This window comes from Desmodus rotundus, chromosome 8 (genome assembly GCF_022682495.2).
Source record: "Desmodus rotundus isolate HL8 chromosome 8, HLdesRot8A.1, whole genome shotgun sequence".
NCBI classification, from domain to species: domain Eukaryota; kingdom Metazoa; phylum Chordata; class Mammalia; order Chiroptera; family Phyllostomidae; genus Desmodus; species Desmodus rotundus.
Window position 1 is genome coordinate 94,878,900 of NC_071394.1, and position 14,294 is coordinate 94,893,193.

General features: G+C 45.2%; 1 protein-coding gene across 3 annotated transcripts in view; it reads left to right on the forward strand.

The window, feature by feature from the left end:
* The first annotated feature begins 1,302 nt into the window (after window positions 1-1,302).
* IRAK2 (interleukin 1 receptor associated kinase 2) overlaps window positions 1,303-14,294 on the forward strand; it is a 61,019-nt gene continuing 48,027 nt past the window's right edge. For 2 of the 3 annotated variants that reach the window (XM_045192170.2, XM_045192171.2), the window contains exons 1-2: window positions 1,303-1,483; window positions 12,630-12,812. In XM_045192170.2, the coding sequence (XP_045048105.2) occupies window positions 1,390-1,483; window positions 12,630-12,812 (277 nt within the window). In that variant the 5' untranslated portion in view covers window positions 1,303-1,389. Of the gene's footprint in view, window positions 1,484-2,041; window positions 2,125-12,629; window positions 12,813-14,294 lie in introns of those variants that run through there. The other variant, XM_071222287.1, reaches the window with a different exon arrangement.

Below are 14,294 nucleotides of genomic sequence, written 5' to 3' on the forward strand. Positions count from 1 at the left end.
GATGTTTCTCTCCTTTTTTCCCCTCCTTTCTCCTCTGTCTAAAAAATAAATAAAATCTTTAAAAAAAAAGAAAAGAAAATGTATGTACGAAGCCCACAGAGAAGCTTTTTATTATTTCTTCTTCATCAATCTATCTTCACGCTCCAGTTTCCTGATTAACATTGTTTCTCATCTCTTCCAGCATGTAATTAGATTTACCTGGAAGCTTTTAAAATATTTTATTTATTTATTTTTAGAGAGGGGAAGGGAGGGAGAAAGAGAGGGAGAGAAACATCAGTGTGTGGTTGCCTCTTGCACCCCCACCACTGGGAACCTAGCCCGCAACCCAGGCATGTGCCCTGATTGGGAATCAAACCAGTGACCCTTTGGTTGGCAGGTCCGCACTCGATTCACTGAGCCCCACCAGCCGGGGTTACCTGGAAGCTTTTTAAAATGCCTAGATGGCCCTGGCTGGTGTGGCTCACTTGGTTGGAGTGTCATCCTGAGCACCAGGGGCTTGGGGGCTGGATGCCTGATTTGGGCACATACCTGGGTTGTGGGTTTGATTCCTGGTTAAGGTGCATATGGAAGGCAGCCAATCAATGTTTCTCTCTCGTGTAGATATTTCTCTCTCTTCCTTCCTCTCTCTCTAAAATCAATAAACATATTTAAATTAAAAAAAACCCCTCCAGATAATTCTGATGTGCAGTTGGGATTGCAAAACACTGACTGTCATTTCAAGGAAATTTAATGTGAGCAGGTCCAAATGACATAACTATGCACCTAATTCAGTCTCAGTAACTGTTTCTAACTGGTGGAGACGGTGTTGGCCATGGAAATAGCACGTTAGGGGAAGAAATGAAATGTGCAGGATCATGAGAAAATTTTTGTGGTGGGACAATATAATAGAGCCAAAAGAGCATTTCCTTTGGACTCATATTTGGGTTGAATCCTGTCACTTGGCCAATTTTGCTTGACCGAATTACAATTGACTTGAGCCTCAGTTTCCTATCTGTAGAATGGGAGGTAATTAATAGAATATTTGTTGAATGAATTATATGTGGCAGAACGCCAAAAGCACTGGAAATGGAGTTAGAAGCCCTCCTAGGACTGCCACGGAATTCCCAGATGGCCTTAACCGTGTCTCCTCTCCATTCTGGGCCTCAGTTTCCCTTCCCAGCTCTGACCATTTTGTTTTCGGAGCTGCTCTGGTCCAGCCGGCCAGACGGCGTAGCGCCCCGCGTCGCAGCCGCTGGATGGCAGTGGTGCCCGGCGCCGGCCCCGCCCACTTCCCCGGGAGGCGAGGCGGGCCGGGTGGGAAGGGCTAGCGCCAGGATAGAGAAGTGGACTTTCGGCGCTGCTTCGTCTCAGTCTCCCGCGAGCTTCCCCGCCAGCCCTCGCAGTCCAGCCATGTCCTGCTACATCTATCAGCTGCCCTCCTGGGTGCTGGATGACTTGTGCCGCAACATAGACACACTCAGCGACTGGGACTGGATGCATTTCGGTGAGTGAGTCCCCTAGCGCCCCCGCCGGGGCCGGCCTCCAAGCCCCCTCCTAGCCTCTCTGTAAGTGGGTCCTGATCAGGGGGGGCTGTGTGTGCTGTCATCTGGACCCGGGTCTCGCTGTGTGCCCGCAGGTAGGCCACTGCCCCTTCTATGGACTCTAGTGTGATCGTCTGGAAGGCGTTTTGTGATCTTGGAAGATTTCTGCTGTCACTCTGTCGCTAAGTAATGACCAGCTTGACTGGGCCGTTAACAGTAAAGCTGATAATAATAGCTATGAGCACTTAAAGTAAGCTATCAGTGTGCTGGGCCCTGGTGTAAGCACTTGACAGGCATTATCTCACGTAGTCACCGCCTATAAAGTGCATATTTCCTATTTCTCTTACCCCGTTTTACTGGAGGCAGAAACGGATTTAGAAAGGTAGAGTCACTTGCCTGGGGGCATGGCTTGGTTAAGTGACAGAATGGTGTTTGAATCCAGGGTCTGGTTCCTCCAGGACTTTGTAACTCCTTGGTGTGTTTTGTTTGTGCCTGATGATTGCTGAGAGCGCTAGGCATCTAGGGCGAGGCTGTGCCTGTGGTCCTTAGTTTCCCAAGTAGAGGTCTCCATTCCAGGCCACCACCTCCCAGCTGGTGATTGTGGGTGAGTTCCTTAACCTTTATGAGCCTAAGCTTTTTATTCTGTAAAATAGAGGTTGTTGTGAGAAATGAAAGTTGTATAAAAAGCACCTGACACTTAAGTGTCAGAAAATCTTGTAAGTAATAAGGAAGTATAACAATAATCATTCTTAGCTCTGGCCAGCTAATCATTCTTAGCTCTGGCCGGCTAGCTCAGTTGGTTAGAGCATTATTTTGATATGCCAAGGTTGTGGGTTTGATCTCCGGTCAGGGCACATACAGGAAAAAACCCAATGAATGCATAAATAAGTGGAACAACAATGCAATCTTTATTTCCATTCCTCTCTCTTGCTCTCAAATCAATGAAAACATAGTAACAATAATCATTCTTAGTTTTTAAAAATATTTCATTTATTTATTTTTAGAGAGAGGGGAAGGGAGGGAGAAAGGGAGAGAGAAGCATCGATTGTGCGATTGGTTGCCTCTTGCATACCCCCTACTGGGGATCTGGCCCTAAACCCAGGCCTGTGCCCTGACTGGGAATTGAACCAGCAACCAGCTACCTTTCAGTTCACAGCCTGGTGCTCAATCCACTGAGCTACACTAGTCAGGGCTGTTTTATGTTTTAAGTCAATGTCACTCATGTCACTTTATTTTTTAAGTAATTATCTATTCTTTCTTTAAAATTTATATGATAACATCCACCACATAATGTGTGTATATATATATTTATATACACACACACAGTTGAAAGAAATGAACATGTGTGTGTTATTAATCAGTTTGAGCAAATAACACATATTTTAACCTAGCGGTTCTCAACCAGAGGTGATTTTGCCGCCTAGGGAACATTTGCCAATGTCTGGAGACATTTTTGGTTGTCCCCACTTGGGAGAAGCAGTGGGCAGAGGCCAGGGATGTTGCTGTACATCCTGGAGTGCCCAGGACAGCCCCCTCCATAAAGAATTATCCAGCCCAAACTGTCAGGAGTACTGAGGTTCAGAAACTGTTTTAAACCAGGAACAAAAATAATAAATGCTTATTGCACAATGCTGTGGGAAACAACCAAAGCTCAGATTCCACCACTCAGGGATAACCATTTTTAATATTGGATACCAATAATTATTTTATTTTATTTTTAAAAGTTTTTTAATTGTTGTTCAAGTATAGTTTTCTGCCTTTCCCCCCCACCAATAATAATTTTAAAAACAACAGCCCTGGCTGGGTGGCTCAGTTGGTTGGAACATTGTCCAGTACACCAAAAGGTCCTGGGTTTGATTCCTGGTCAGGGCACATACCTAGGTTGCAGGTTTGATCCCTGGTCAGGGTGCATTTGGCAGGCAACCGATCAATGTTTCTCTCCCACATCGATGTTTCTCTCTCTCTCTCTCTCCCCATTCTTCTCTCTCAAAAATTAATGAACATATCTTTGGGTGAGGATTTAAAAACAAAACACAACAAAACAAACCAACAACAGTAGCTTACATTTATTGGCTTCTTACCATGTGCCACCAGAGTGCAATGTGTTTGAGCCTTCTAGCCTTTTTTTAAAAACACATTTATTTACGTGTGTACATTTTTCAAAAATCATATAATTTTGAACATTCTGATAGCTTGCTTTTTCACTTAAAATATATCACAATTATTTCTTCTTGCCAAACAATATTCTTTAGCAACCTGGGTTTATTTTCAGTGTGTTTCATTAATTATTTTTGATGGATAAAAGTAACAAGTGCACTAGGTTAAGTGGTGTAAGTAATAAACCTGTGATAGAGGAAGGTAAACATCTTGCCCTTCCCTGGTTCTCAGCCTCCCTGTTCCTCTCCCTAGAGAGAGTCAGTGGTAACTTGTCAGGGCCCCTCTGAGAATGTGTATTGCTACCTGATTTTCTAGATTACACTGCGTTCCTCGTTCCTCGGCTGGGGTGATCTGTGATTTAACTACTTTGAATGTTTCCTGGGCAGCAGGCAAACTTTGTGTCAGAGACTCCCTCTAGTTTTTTTCCTGTTGGCCTTAATTGTGAATGCCAGAACAACTACCAGGAAATTGATTTAGAAGGCACACTTAATGAATTTTTTTAAACAGCTTTATTGAGACATAAGTTACATACCATACAGTTCACTCATTTAAAGTGTACAATTCGGTGGCATTTAGTATATGCAGGGTTGTACATCCCTCTTCACAATCAGTCTTAGGATACTTTAATTCCCTTCAGTAGAAATCCTGTACCCCTTAACTGTCACCCCCACATTCCCACATACACCTCTCATTTCCCCCTGCTTTAGGTATTGCCTAACCCGGACATGTATATTTTATATAAATATAATCACACAATATGTGGTTCTTTTTAAAAAGATTTTATTTATTTTTAGAGAGAGGGGAAGGGAGGGAGAAAGAGAGGAGAGAAACATCAATGTGTGGTTGCCTCTCACACACCCCGTACTAGGGGGATGGCCTGCAACCCAGGCATGGGCCCTGACTGGGAATCGAACTGGTGACCCTTTGGTTCACAGGCTGCACTCAATCCACTGAGCCACACTAGCCAGAGCAATATGTGGTTCTTTACAACTGATTTTGATTTAGCATGTTTTCAAGGTTCATCCCATTGTAGCATAATCAGTGCTACAGTAATCTTTTTATTACTGAATAATGTTCCATGGTATGGACACACTGCATTTTATCAGTTGATGGACATTTGGGTTCTTTTCAATTTTTGGCTATTGTGAATGATGCTCCTGTGCACATTCATGTGCAAGTTTTGTGTGGGCGTATGTTTTCATTTCCCTTGGGTATATGTCTTGGGAGTGGACTTAGTGAATCATAGGGTTACTCTCTATTTAACATTTTGAGGAACTACCAGACTGTTGTCCAAAGTGTATGAGGGTTAGTTTCTCAGTGTGTGAGGGTTCGTTTCTCTGCATATTCACCAACACTTGTTATTGTCTGTCCTTTTGGTTCCAGCTATTGGAGCAGGTGTGACGGGGTGTTTTCGTTTGTGTATCCCTAATGACTAATGATGTGGAGCATCTTTCATGTGCATACTGGCCCTTTGTACATCCTCTTTGGGGAACACCTCCAACTTTTTAGACCCTGGAGACACCAGAATTGCTCAAAGTCCTAAGAGGCTTTCCATTGTGGTTTAGGATATAATCCACACTCCTCACCAGGCCTGCCCAATCTGACACAATCTGACCATGCTGATTCTGACCTCCTGTCCTCCCGCGCCCTCTTGCTCACCCTGCTCCCGCCACACTAGCCTCCTTGGTTCAGACTCAGGGCCTTTGCGCTTGCTCTTTCCTCTACCTGTGCTCCCCAAGACTGGCTTTCTAGTCTGTATTTGTTTCCTCATGCTGCTGTAACAAATTACCATAAATTAAGTGGCTTAAGAACAGTACAGGTGTATTCTGTTATAATTCTATAGGTCAGAAGTCCTAAAATCAAGGGGTCAGCAGAGCTGCATTCTTTCTGGAGGCCCTGGGGGAGGAGATTCATTTCTTTGCCTTTACTAGCTTCCAGAGGCTGCCTGTATCCCAGGGCTCGTGGCCCCGTCCTGCATAACACCGTCAGATTTCTCTCTCTGGCCTCTGCTCCTGTCATATCTCCTCTGAGGCTGACACTCCTGCTTTCCTCTTAGAAGGACCATTGTGATGACACCGGGCCCACCCAGATAATGCAGGATAATCTCATTTTAAAACCCTAACTCAGGGGTGTCAAACTCATTTTCACCGGGGGCCACGTTGGGGGCCGAAATAATTTTAGGATTGTAGAAGTGTAACTACTCCTTGACTGTTAAGGAGTTGAAATTACATTCGGCCCTTTGAAGGCAACTGTGAGGCTGACATGGCCCCTGGTGAGTATGAGTTTGACACCCCTGCCTTAACCTAAGTCCATCTACAAATTCCCTTTTGTCATGTAAGATGCCATATTCACAGATTTTGGGGTCGAGGACACTGGCCCCGTTGGCGGGGGCATAGTCCTGTAGGTCTCAGTTTGTGTGTCACCTTGCTCAAGAGGCCTGCCCATTATTCTGAGCCCCATCACCATGTTTTATTTCCTTCATTCCACTTAGCAGCTTTGACATTACCGTGTTCCATGTCTGGGTGGTCTCTTCCCAGAGAATGTCAGCGCCATGAAGGCAGGGACCTCACCCGTCCATTCCACTCCTGTATTCCCAGAGCCTGGGACAGCCCCTGGCCGAGGGCAGGTATCACTGACCACTTGAATGCATGAGCTGAAGGTTGTATGACTGGTGAGGATGTGGGGTGTGCCCACTTCTTGCCCTGCAGAGATGGTTTTGAGCCCATGGTCAGCCAGCTCTCTGTGTTGATCGGGCTGGGAGCCAGTCGTGCCCCCAGTTAGCTGGTCCATGCTAAGTCACCACACTTTCTGATTTCCTCTCCTTGTGACTCTGATTGTCCTTCCAGTCCTCGAGAGTCTTGGCCTCTGCAATCATTTTAGCCTCTTAGGGCAGATTGAGGCCCTGGGGAATGGGGTTGGGAACATCCTTTAAGTGACTCAGAATCACACAGCCACAAATATGCACAATGTTTGAATCTGAGAGTTTTGACAGACAACGTAGTTGCCTCCCAGGCATTTCCCTGTCATTGCAGCTGCATCCGTCTTTGCCCTTGAGGGAAAGCAGGCTTCTTACAGCTTCACCCACCCCGGCTATATTTTGAGGGACCCAGGGACAGGGGTTCCATTGTTGGACCGCTCCTCATCTCACTCACTCATGTGTGTACCAGTCTTTGTGCAGAGCCCTGCTTTGTCCCTGCCCAGTTGTGTGACTTCAGGCAAATGACTCTCCTCACCTGTAAAATGCAGACGAATGGCTGAGAGGCTTAGGGGACATGATGGTGGGGACGGTCCTTAGTGCTTTCCCCTTCTCTCAATTAGACAAGGGGCCTTTGACCCTAGGGCAGGTCAATTCAGGAGGCTGTGCCAGGTCTGCTCCAGAGCGCTTTGAAGAAGGGCAAGCTTCTCTACTGCATCAGGTGAACTCCTGAAGGATTCAGGAACTCACACCCAGAGGGATGGTTTCACATGGTGTTAACCGGAGGGGATAAAAACAGGTTTTTTGAAGAGTGTAGATGGTTTAATAATTACAGCTAACATTCATATCTCATTTACCATGTGCCAAACATCATTCCAAGTGCTTCTATACATATAACTAATCTAATCCTCTCAACAACCTCTGAGGCAGGTGCTGTTATTATCCTCATTTGCAGATGAGGAAACTGAGGCACAGGGCGAGATGAAGGGCCTTCCCAAGCACACAGCAAGTAAGTAGCAGAGATAGCATTAGAACACAAGCCTCTGAATCCACAGTCTGGGCCTAGACCATCATTGAAACTGTCCTGCTGATATAAGCATGTATTTTTATATTTATAGAAAAATCTGGAAGATTAAAAAATTTTTTTAAAGATTTTATTTATTTTTAGAGAGGGGAAAAGAGGGAGAGAAACCTCATTGTGTGGTTGCCACTTGCACACCTCCCCCTGGGGACCTGGCCCACAACCCAGGCATGGGCCCTGACTGGGAATCGAACCAGCGACCCTTTGGTTCACAGGTTGGTGCTTAATCCACTGAGCCACACCAGCCAGGGCAAAATCTGGAAGATTAGAAGCAAAAGTGTAAGCAGTGCTTTTCTTGGTATCTTCCAAGTGGGATATCATGGGGACTTTGATTTTCTCCCATTTTCCAAATGTTCTATTACCTGTGGGTATGGAGAAAAGAGGTGTATGTAACAGGGCCCGCGGCAGTGCCTCATCTCCCCGAGATCCCCATCTTGTTCGGACCCTATTTCACAGGTGTAGTTAGATGTTACTAGGTCAATACCTTAAGATACATCATTTTCATGGATCTAGGATGTCCAAACTACAGGCACCTTAGGGTTTAGTTCTTATTTCTCCTGCATTTCCTGGGAGGAAATGCAACCCACAGAGGCTAAGGGCTGCGGCTGAGTTCCCACAGCCATGGCTTTCGGGGGCAGCCCTGTGCTTCTGGTTTTCTTGTGACACATTATGCTGCCTCTAAGAGTGGGAGGCGTAGACAATACCTTCTCTCTGCTGTTTTTTTTCTGCTGTCAGAAACAGCCCCTGACCCTGCTGACATCACTCCCCACTGTCCTGGAAACTGTCCTGGGGTTTCCAGTGACTACAAGTTGCTACTCAAGGAACTTTCCATCCTAACAGGGCACTCTCCTGGAGGCTTTCTCTCTGCAGGAAACTGTCACACCCTTCCCCACTCCTTCAGAGGAAGGGGGTTGTGCAACATGATTCTGTCCCTCCTGGCCCTGAGGTCTAGCATTGGCCTATGGCTCTTAGGGCCAAGTCCAAACCCCTAGCCCAACATCGAAGCCCTCAGTTATGTTCTCCTGGGCGTCATCTCTTGGCCCCCTTCCTCACTCAGTTCACTTATGTTTGTATTTTTCAAATAGAAAAGCTCCATGGGCTTCTGGTTTACTCACCACAGGATCTCCAGAGCTCGTCACAGGCCTGGAGCACAGTAGTGCCCAATCATACTGTGTTGCAGGAAAGAGTGAATGAATGACTGACTTGATGTTTACGTAGATTCTTGCTCTGTGATTTCTGAAACCCTAGAACTGAAGTGTGATTATTTTATTCCTAGTTAAATAAAATGCCTCTCTCACTTCAGTAAACTCAGCAGAATACTTTTTAACCATTCAAAAAAGCCATTTATGAAGAGCTTATAACAACTGGGAAAAGGCATATGGCATAAAGTTAATAAATAAAATCAGGTTGTAAAATCTTACAGCCTGGCAACAACTGCACCAGAACCACACCTGTGTGTATGAGTGTGTGTGTGGGGGGTGTGTGTGAGAAGGGAAAGTACCCTAATAGGATACTGTGTGACTTGTTTTATTACATTTCCCCTGCATTCCCCAAGTTTCTTTAGTGAACAACCATTAATTTCATAACAAAAAATGAAAAGAAATGCATTATTTTTAAAGATTTTTTTAATTTTTAATTTTATTTTTAGAGAGAGGGGAGGAAAAGGAGAGAGGTAGAGAAACGTCAATGTGTGGTTGCCTCTCCAGCACCCCCTACCGGGGACCCAGCCTGCAACCCAGGCATGTGCCCTGACTGAGAATCCAACCAGTGACCCTCTGGTTCACAGGTTGGCACTCAATCCACTGAACCACACCAGCCAGGGCAGAAATGCATTATTTTTAGTATTGCCAGTTATAGACACCTGCAAATTTTGTGCAGTGCTTCAAAGGTGGAAAAGTGCTTTTAGATCTACAGGCTGTCTTGACCCTTATAACAGTTCTATGAGGATGGTGGGCCATGGTGGGTTGGCTTGCTCATTCATTCATTCATTCACTCATTTGTTCATTTGTGTTTCCCCTGACAGGGTTGGCATTTAGGGATGAGGAGAATGAGATGCTCAGGGTAAATTTTAAAGAGGCATAAGGAGGCACTTACTCTTCAGATGCTGTAAATGTTACTGATGATATTGGCAATGAAATGGCACCAGATCTTATGGCAAAATTGGACCTTGGTTCTTGAATTTGGCAAAGAAATAATTCAGAGCCAGGAACTCAGATTATAAGAGAAAGTTTACTTAGAAAGTTACAGAGGTAGTAAAGTGAGCCAGCTGAGGTGTGTAGGCTCCGGAAACAAGTTACAGAGGCAGAAGAAGGGCCCTTGGAACGTGAAAGAAAGGCAGAGGAAAAGCACCTGGAGGGAAGAAGAGGAGGAAGGGAAAGGTGTGGGCGTGCTCCCTGGTCGTAGAGCATGCACTGGGTCCTTAGTCTTGAGGGTTTTAAAGGCTGGGAGTTAATAAAATTGTATAGGTTTCAGGTGTATGATTCTATAATGCTTCAATACAATAAAAACAAACAAATGGCCTTGACTGGTGTGGCTCAGTGGATTGAGTGTCGACCTGTGAAGTAAAAGGTTACCAGTTCGATTCCCGTTAAGGCACATACCTGGGTTGTGGGCCAGGTCTTCAGTTAGGGGCACGCAAGAGGCAACATATCTGTATTTCTCTCACACATTGACATTTCTCTCCCTCTCTGTCTCCCTCCTTTCCCTTCTTTCTAAAAAGAAATAAATAAAATCTTTAAACAAACAAAAATAAATAATGACTGTGTGCTAATGGGAAGTCTTAGGGGAGGATTGTTTTTTTTAAATATATTTATTGATTATGCTATTACAGTTGTCCCATTTCCCCCTTCACTCCATCCTTCACACCCCCTCCCTCCCACTTTCCTCCCCCCCCCCTTTAGATCATGTCCATGGGTCATACATATAAGTTCTTTGGCTTCTACATTTCCTATACTATTCTTACCCTCCCCCTGTCTATTTTCTACCTACCATTTATGCTACTTATTCTATGTACCTTCTCCCCTCTCTCCCCCTCCCACTCCCCTGTTCATCATCCTCCATGTGATCTCCATTTCTGTGGTTCTGTTCCTGTTCTAGTTGTTTGCTTAGTTTGCTTTTGTTTTTGTTTTAGGTATGGTTGTTAATAACTGTGAGTTTGCTGTCATTTTTACTGTTCATATTTTTTATCTTCTTTTTCTTAGATAAATCTCTTTAACATTTCATATAGTAAGGGCTTGATGATGATGAACTCCTTGAACTTGATCTTATCTGGGAAGCACATTATCTTCCCTTCCATTCTAAATGAAAGCTTTGCTAGCTAGAGCAATCTTGGATGTAGGTCCTTGCCTTTCATGACTTGGAATACTTCTTTCCAGCCCCTTCTTGCCTGTGAGGTCTCTTTTGAGAAATCAGCTGACAGTCTTATGGGAACTCCTTTGTAGGTAACTGTGTCCTTTTGCTGCTTCTAAGATTCTCTCCTTCTGTTTCATTTTGGCTAATGTAATTATGATGTGCCTTGGTGTGTTCCTCCTTGGGGTCCAACTTCTTTGGGACTCTCTGAGCTTCCTGGACTTCCTGGAAGTCTATTTCCTTTGCCAGATTGGGGAGTTCTCCTTCATTATTTGTTCAAATAAGTTTTCAATTTTTTTAATCTTCCTCTTCTCCTTCTGGAACCCCTATAATTCGGATGTTGGAACATTTCTGGTTGTCTCAGAGGTTTATAAGACTCACTTCACTTTTTCCGAATTCTTGTTTCTTCATTCTTTTCTGATTGGATGTTTCTTTCTTCCTTCTGGTCCACACCATTGATTTGAGTCCCAGTTTCCTTCGCATCACTATTGGTTCCCTGTACATTTTCCTTTGTTTCTCTTAGCATAGCCTTCATTTTTTCATCTAATTTGCGACCAAATTCAACCAATTCTGTGAGCATCCTGATTACCAATGTTTTGAACTGTGCATCCGATAGGTTGGCCATCTCTTTGTTGCTTTGTTGTATTTTTTCTGGAGCTTTGATCTGTTCTTTCATTTGGGCCTTTTTTTTGTCTTGGCGCATGTGCTACGTAAAGGGTCGGAGCCTTCGGTGTCCACCAGGGTAGGGTAACGAGGGGAGGATCTTAATAGAATATTCATCAGCTTTATGCTGATACCCCCAAATAAAATTTATTCCATCTTTGGGTGTGGTTGGCACAAATGGCACTAACTGGCTTTCTGTTATCTATCTCCCTGAGTAGGGTGATTTAAGCTATTTACCCTATGGTTGGGGAGGAAAAGTGTAAACTATTTACTCTTTTTTTGAAAAAAAAATTTACTTACCGATTTTTTAGAGAAAGGAAGGAAGAGAGAGAAACATTGACTTGTTGTTCCATTTATTTATGCATTCATTTGTTGATTCTTATATGTGCCCTGACCAGGGATTGAACCCACAACCTTGGTGTATTGGGTTGATGCTCTAATCAACTTAGCTACCTGTCCAGGACTGAACCACTTATTCTTCAGTGTCCTTGGGTGGGAAAGATAGGATTTATGACTTACTATATAGCTGTAAAGTGCTTGGCTATTTAACTACCTGTCTGTTTCCCTGTTCCCCTTGTCTTGGCTTACTGGCCTGTCTGACAGTCCACGGTCAGCCCTAAGAGAGAGCCCCTCCTTACATTTTGCCCCCCTGGGCACCTCCTCTGCTTCACCCTCATCCTGGCCCTGCCCCCACTCCGTGCCAGGCACTGTTCTCTGCTCTGGGGATCTATTAGTGAACAGAACACGTAAAGCTCCTACATGGGCTTCTATTCTGGGGTGGGGGGGTGGTGGCAGGCAAAGTTGTTACCCCGCTGTTACAGTCAAGAAAACAGGTTCCACAGTGGAAGTGACTCGCCCAGAGGAAATAAGTAGCTAAAGCTCTAGGCCCCTGACCCCTAGCATCCAGTGGTCTTTCTCCAAAGTCTTGTGTGGCAGCAAAGTTGATATTTAGGTTCAAGTGTTAATGTGCTGGTCCATGTGAGTATTACATGGAATCAAAATTATAACTTGGGCTGCCTGTGGACCCCAGCTGATGGTGGAATTTCAGGTTTGGCAGGGAGCAGATGGGGGAAATGTTATGAACAAAGCCTGGCTAGCATGCTGACCCTCTCACAGAGGGACTGCTTTTCTAACTCTAAGCAGGTCCTTTCAACTTGCCTTCCAGCCTCCTATGTGATCACAGACCTGACCCAGCTGCGTAAGATCAAGTCGATGGAGCGGGTGCAGGGTGTGAGCATCACCCGGGAGCTGCTGTGGTGGTGGGGGATGCGACAGGCCACTGTCCAGCAGCTGCTGGACCTCCTGTGCCACCTGGAGCTCTACCGTGCCGCCCAGATCCTCCTGAACTGTGAGTAACCAAGATGGTTCTGCGTGGCCGGCCCTCGAGCATGTTTCAGTAGGAGCTACACTCTGGCTTTAAGATCTTTTATATTCTTTAAAAATTTTTTGAATGAAAGAATTTGCCATCCAACTAAGAAATTAGTCACAGGGGCTGCCTCTCTGGTCGCTGGTGGACATGGAGGTCACACCAGGCTGCCCTGGTACAGAGTCCTCCTCCTTAGCTTTTCTCATCACAGAACGCAGCCTTTGGGCTGTTAGGAAACAGCGTCATTTTGTCTGACAGCCTCTCTCCTGCACAGAACTTGACTCAAATCCTTGCTTTCCTGTCCCAGCCAACTGGTCCTCTCAGGGCTGTGAGGTCTGCCTTTGTTCTCCAAACCTCTTTCTCTTCCCCTTAGCCTTGCTGATTAAAATTGCTTGAGGAAGAGGGGTAAAGCCTGCCTTCACATCCACAAATCCCTTGGCTGTTCTTTTGTTTTGGGGAGCCTGGCGGTTTTCACTATTGCTTTGAGTCATCAGGCAAGACACTCCCCCTTTCTCCCCTTTCTCTATCTCCCCCCACCCCAAAACAGAGTGCTATAAATTTCTGTTACCTTTTGGAGGTGAATATAGAGGGGGTGTGTGAAGCATTTTAAGTTTCTGTATTCCAACTAGTCAAGGCAGTTTCCCTTCCCTAATTGTAGCATTAATTAAACCTTATTTTGCAGGTATTTGTTGAAGATCGTTTATGACCTTGCTCAGTTGCCTCTGGCAGTTTGAGAACCTGACCTCTGCCCACGACTTAAAGGGCTTTGAATAGATTTTCATAAAACAGTGCTTGACAATCACATACGCCTAAAGACCTAGGTGGAAAGTGGCTTCCTCAGAGAATTATGCCTCCAGGTCATATCGTTGGTACTTAACAGAGGCTTTCTGAAGGTTGGGTCTGAATGGAGAGGTGATGTGTGGGAGCCTTTGGGGGGCCACGCTGGCATCAAGTCTTTTGCTGGTCTGATGGTGTGAAGAGCGGGGTATGTGGGTTTCTTGGTATTTTCTTGGTCTTAATCGCGAAGACCATGTTATCCAATTTGTCAGACATCAGAGGCCATAAGAATTAGAATGAAGTAGTACAGGAGGCTTATTCTCCAGCTACTTATTCCGTCCTCCAGCAAATCTGCTTGGCAGTGTCACCCCTTTTTACTCTTCTAGCCGGTTCTTGGTAGTCTCCTGTATTAGCATTTCAGGTTCACTGCTGAGACTAAGGGCAGACTACAGTGACTCAGATAAGACAGTTCATTTCTCTCTCCTGTTTCAGTCCAAGCTGCACAGGGCTGATGGGGCGGCTCCATGGGTGGAGGATCCAGTTCTTGCCTTTTCATTACTCTGCCATTTTGGACACCTAGGTGCTGACTCCTACCTGAGAGCGCAGCTCTGTGGCCCTGCACGCACATTCCAGCCAGTAAGAAGGGTGTGCCTGGGAAGCTGCACACCTAACTTGCTTTCACAGGCC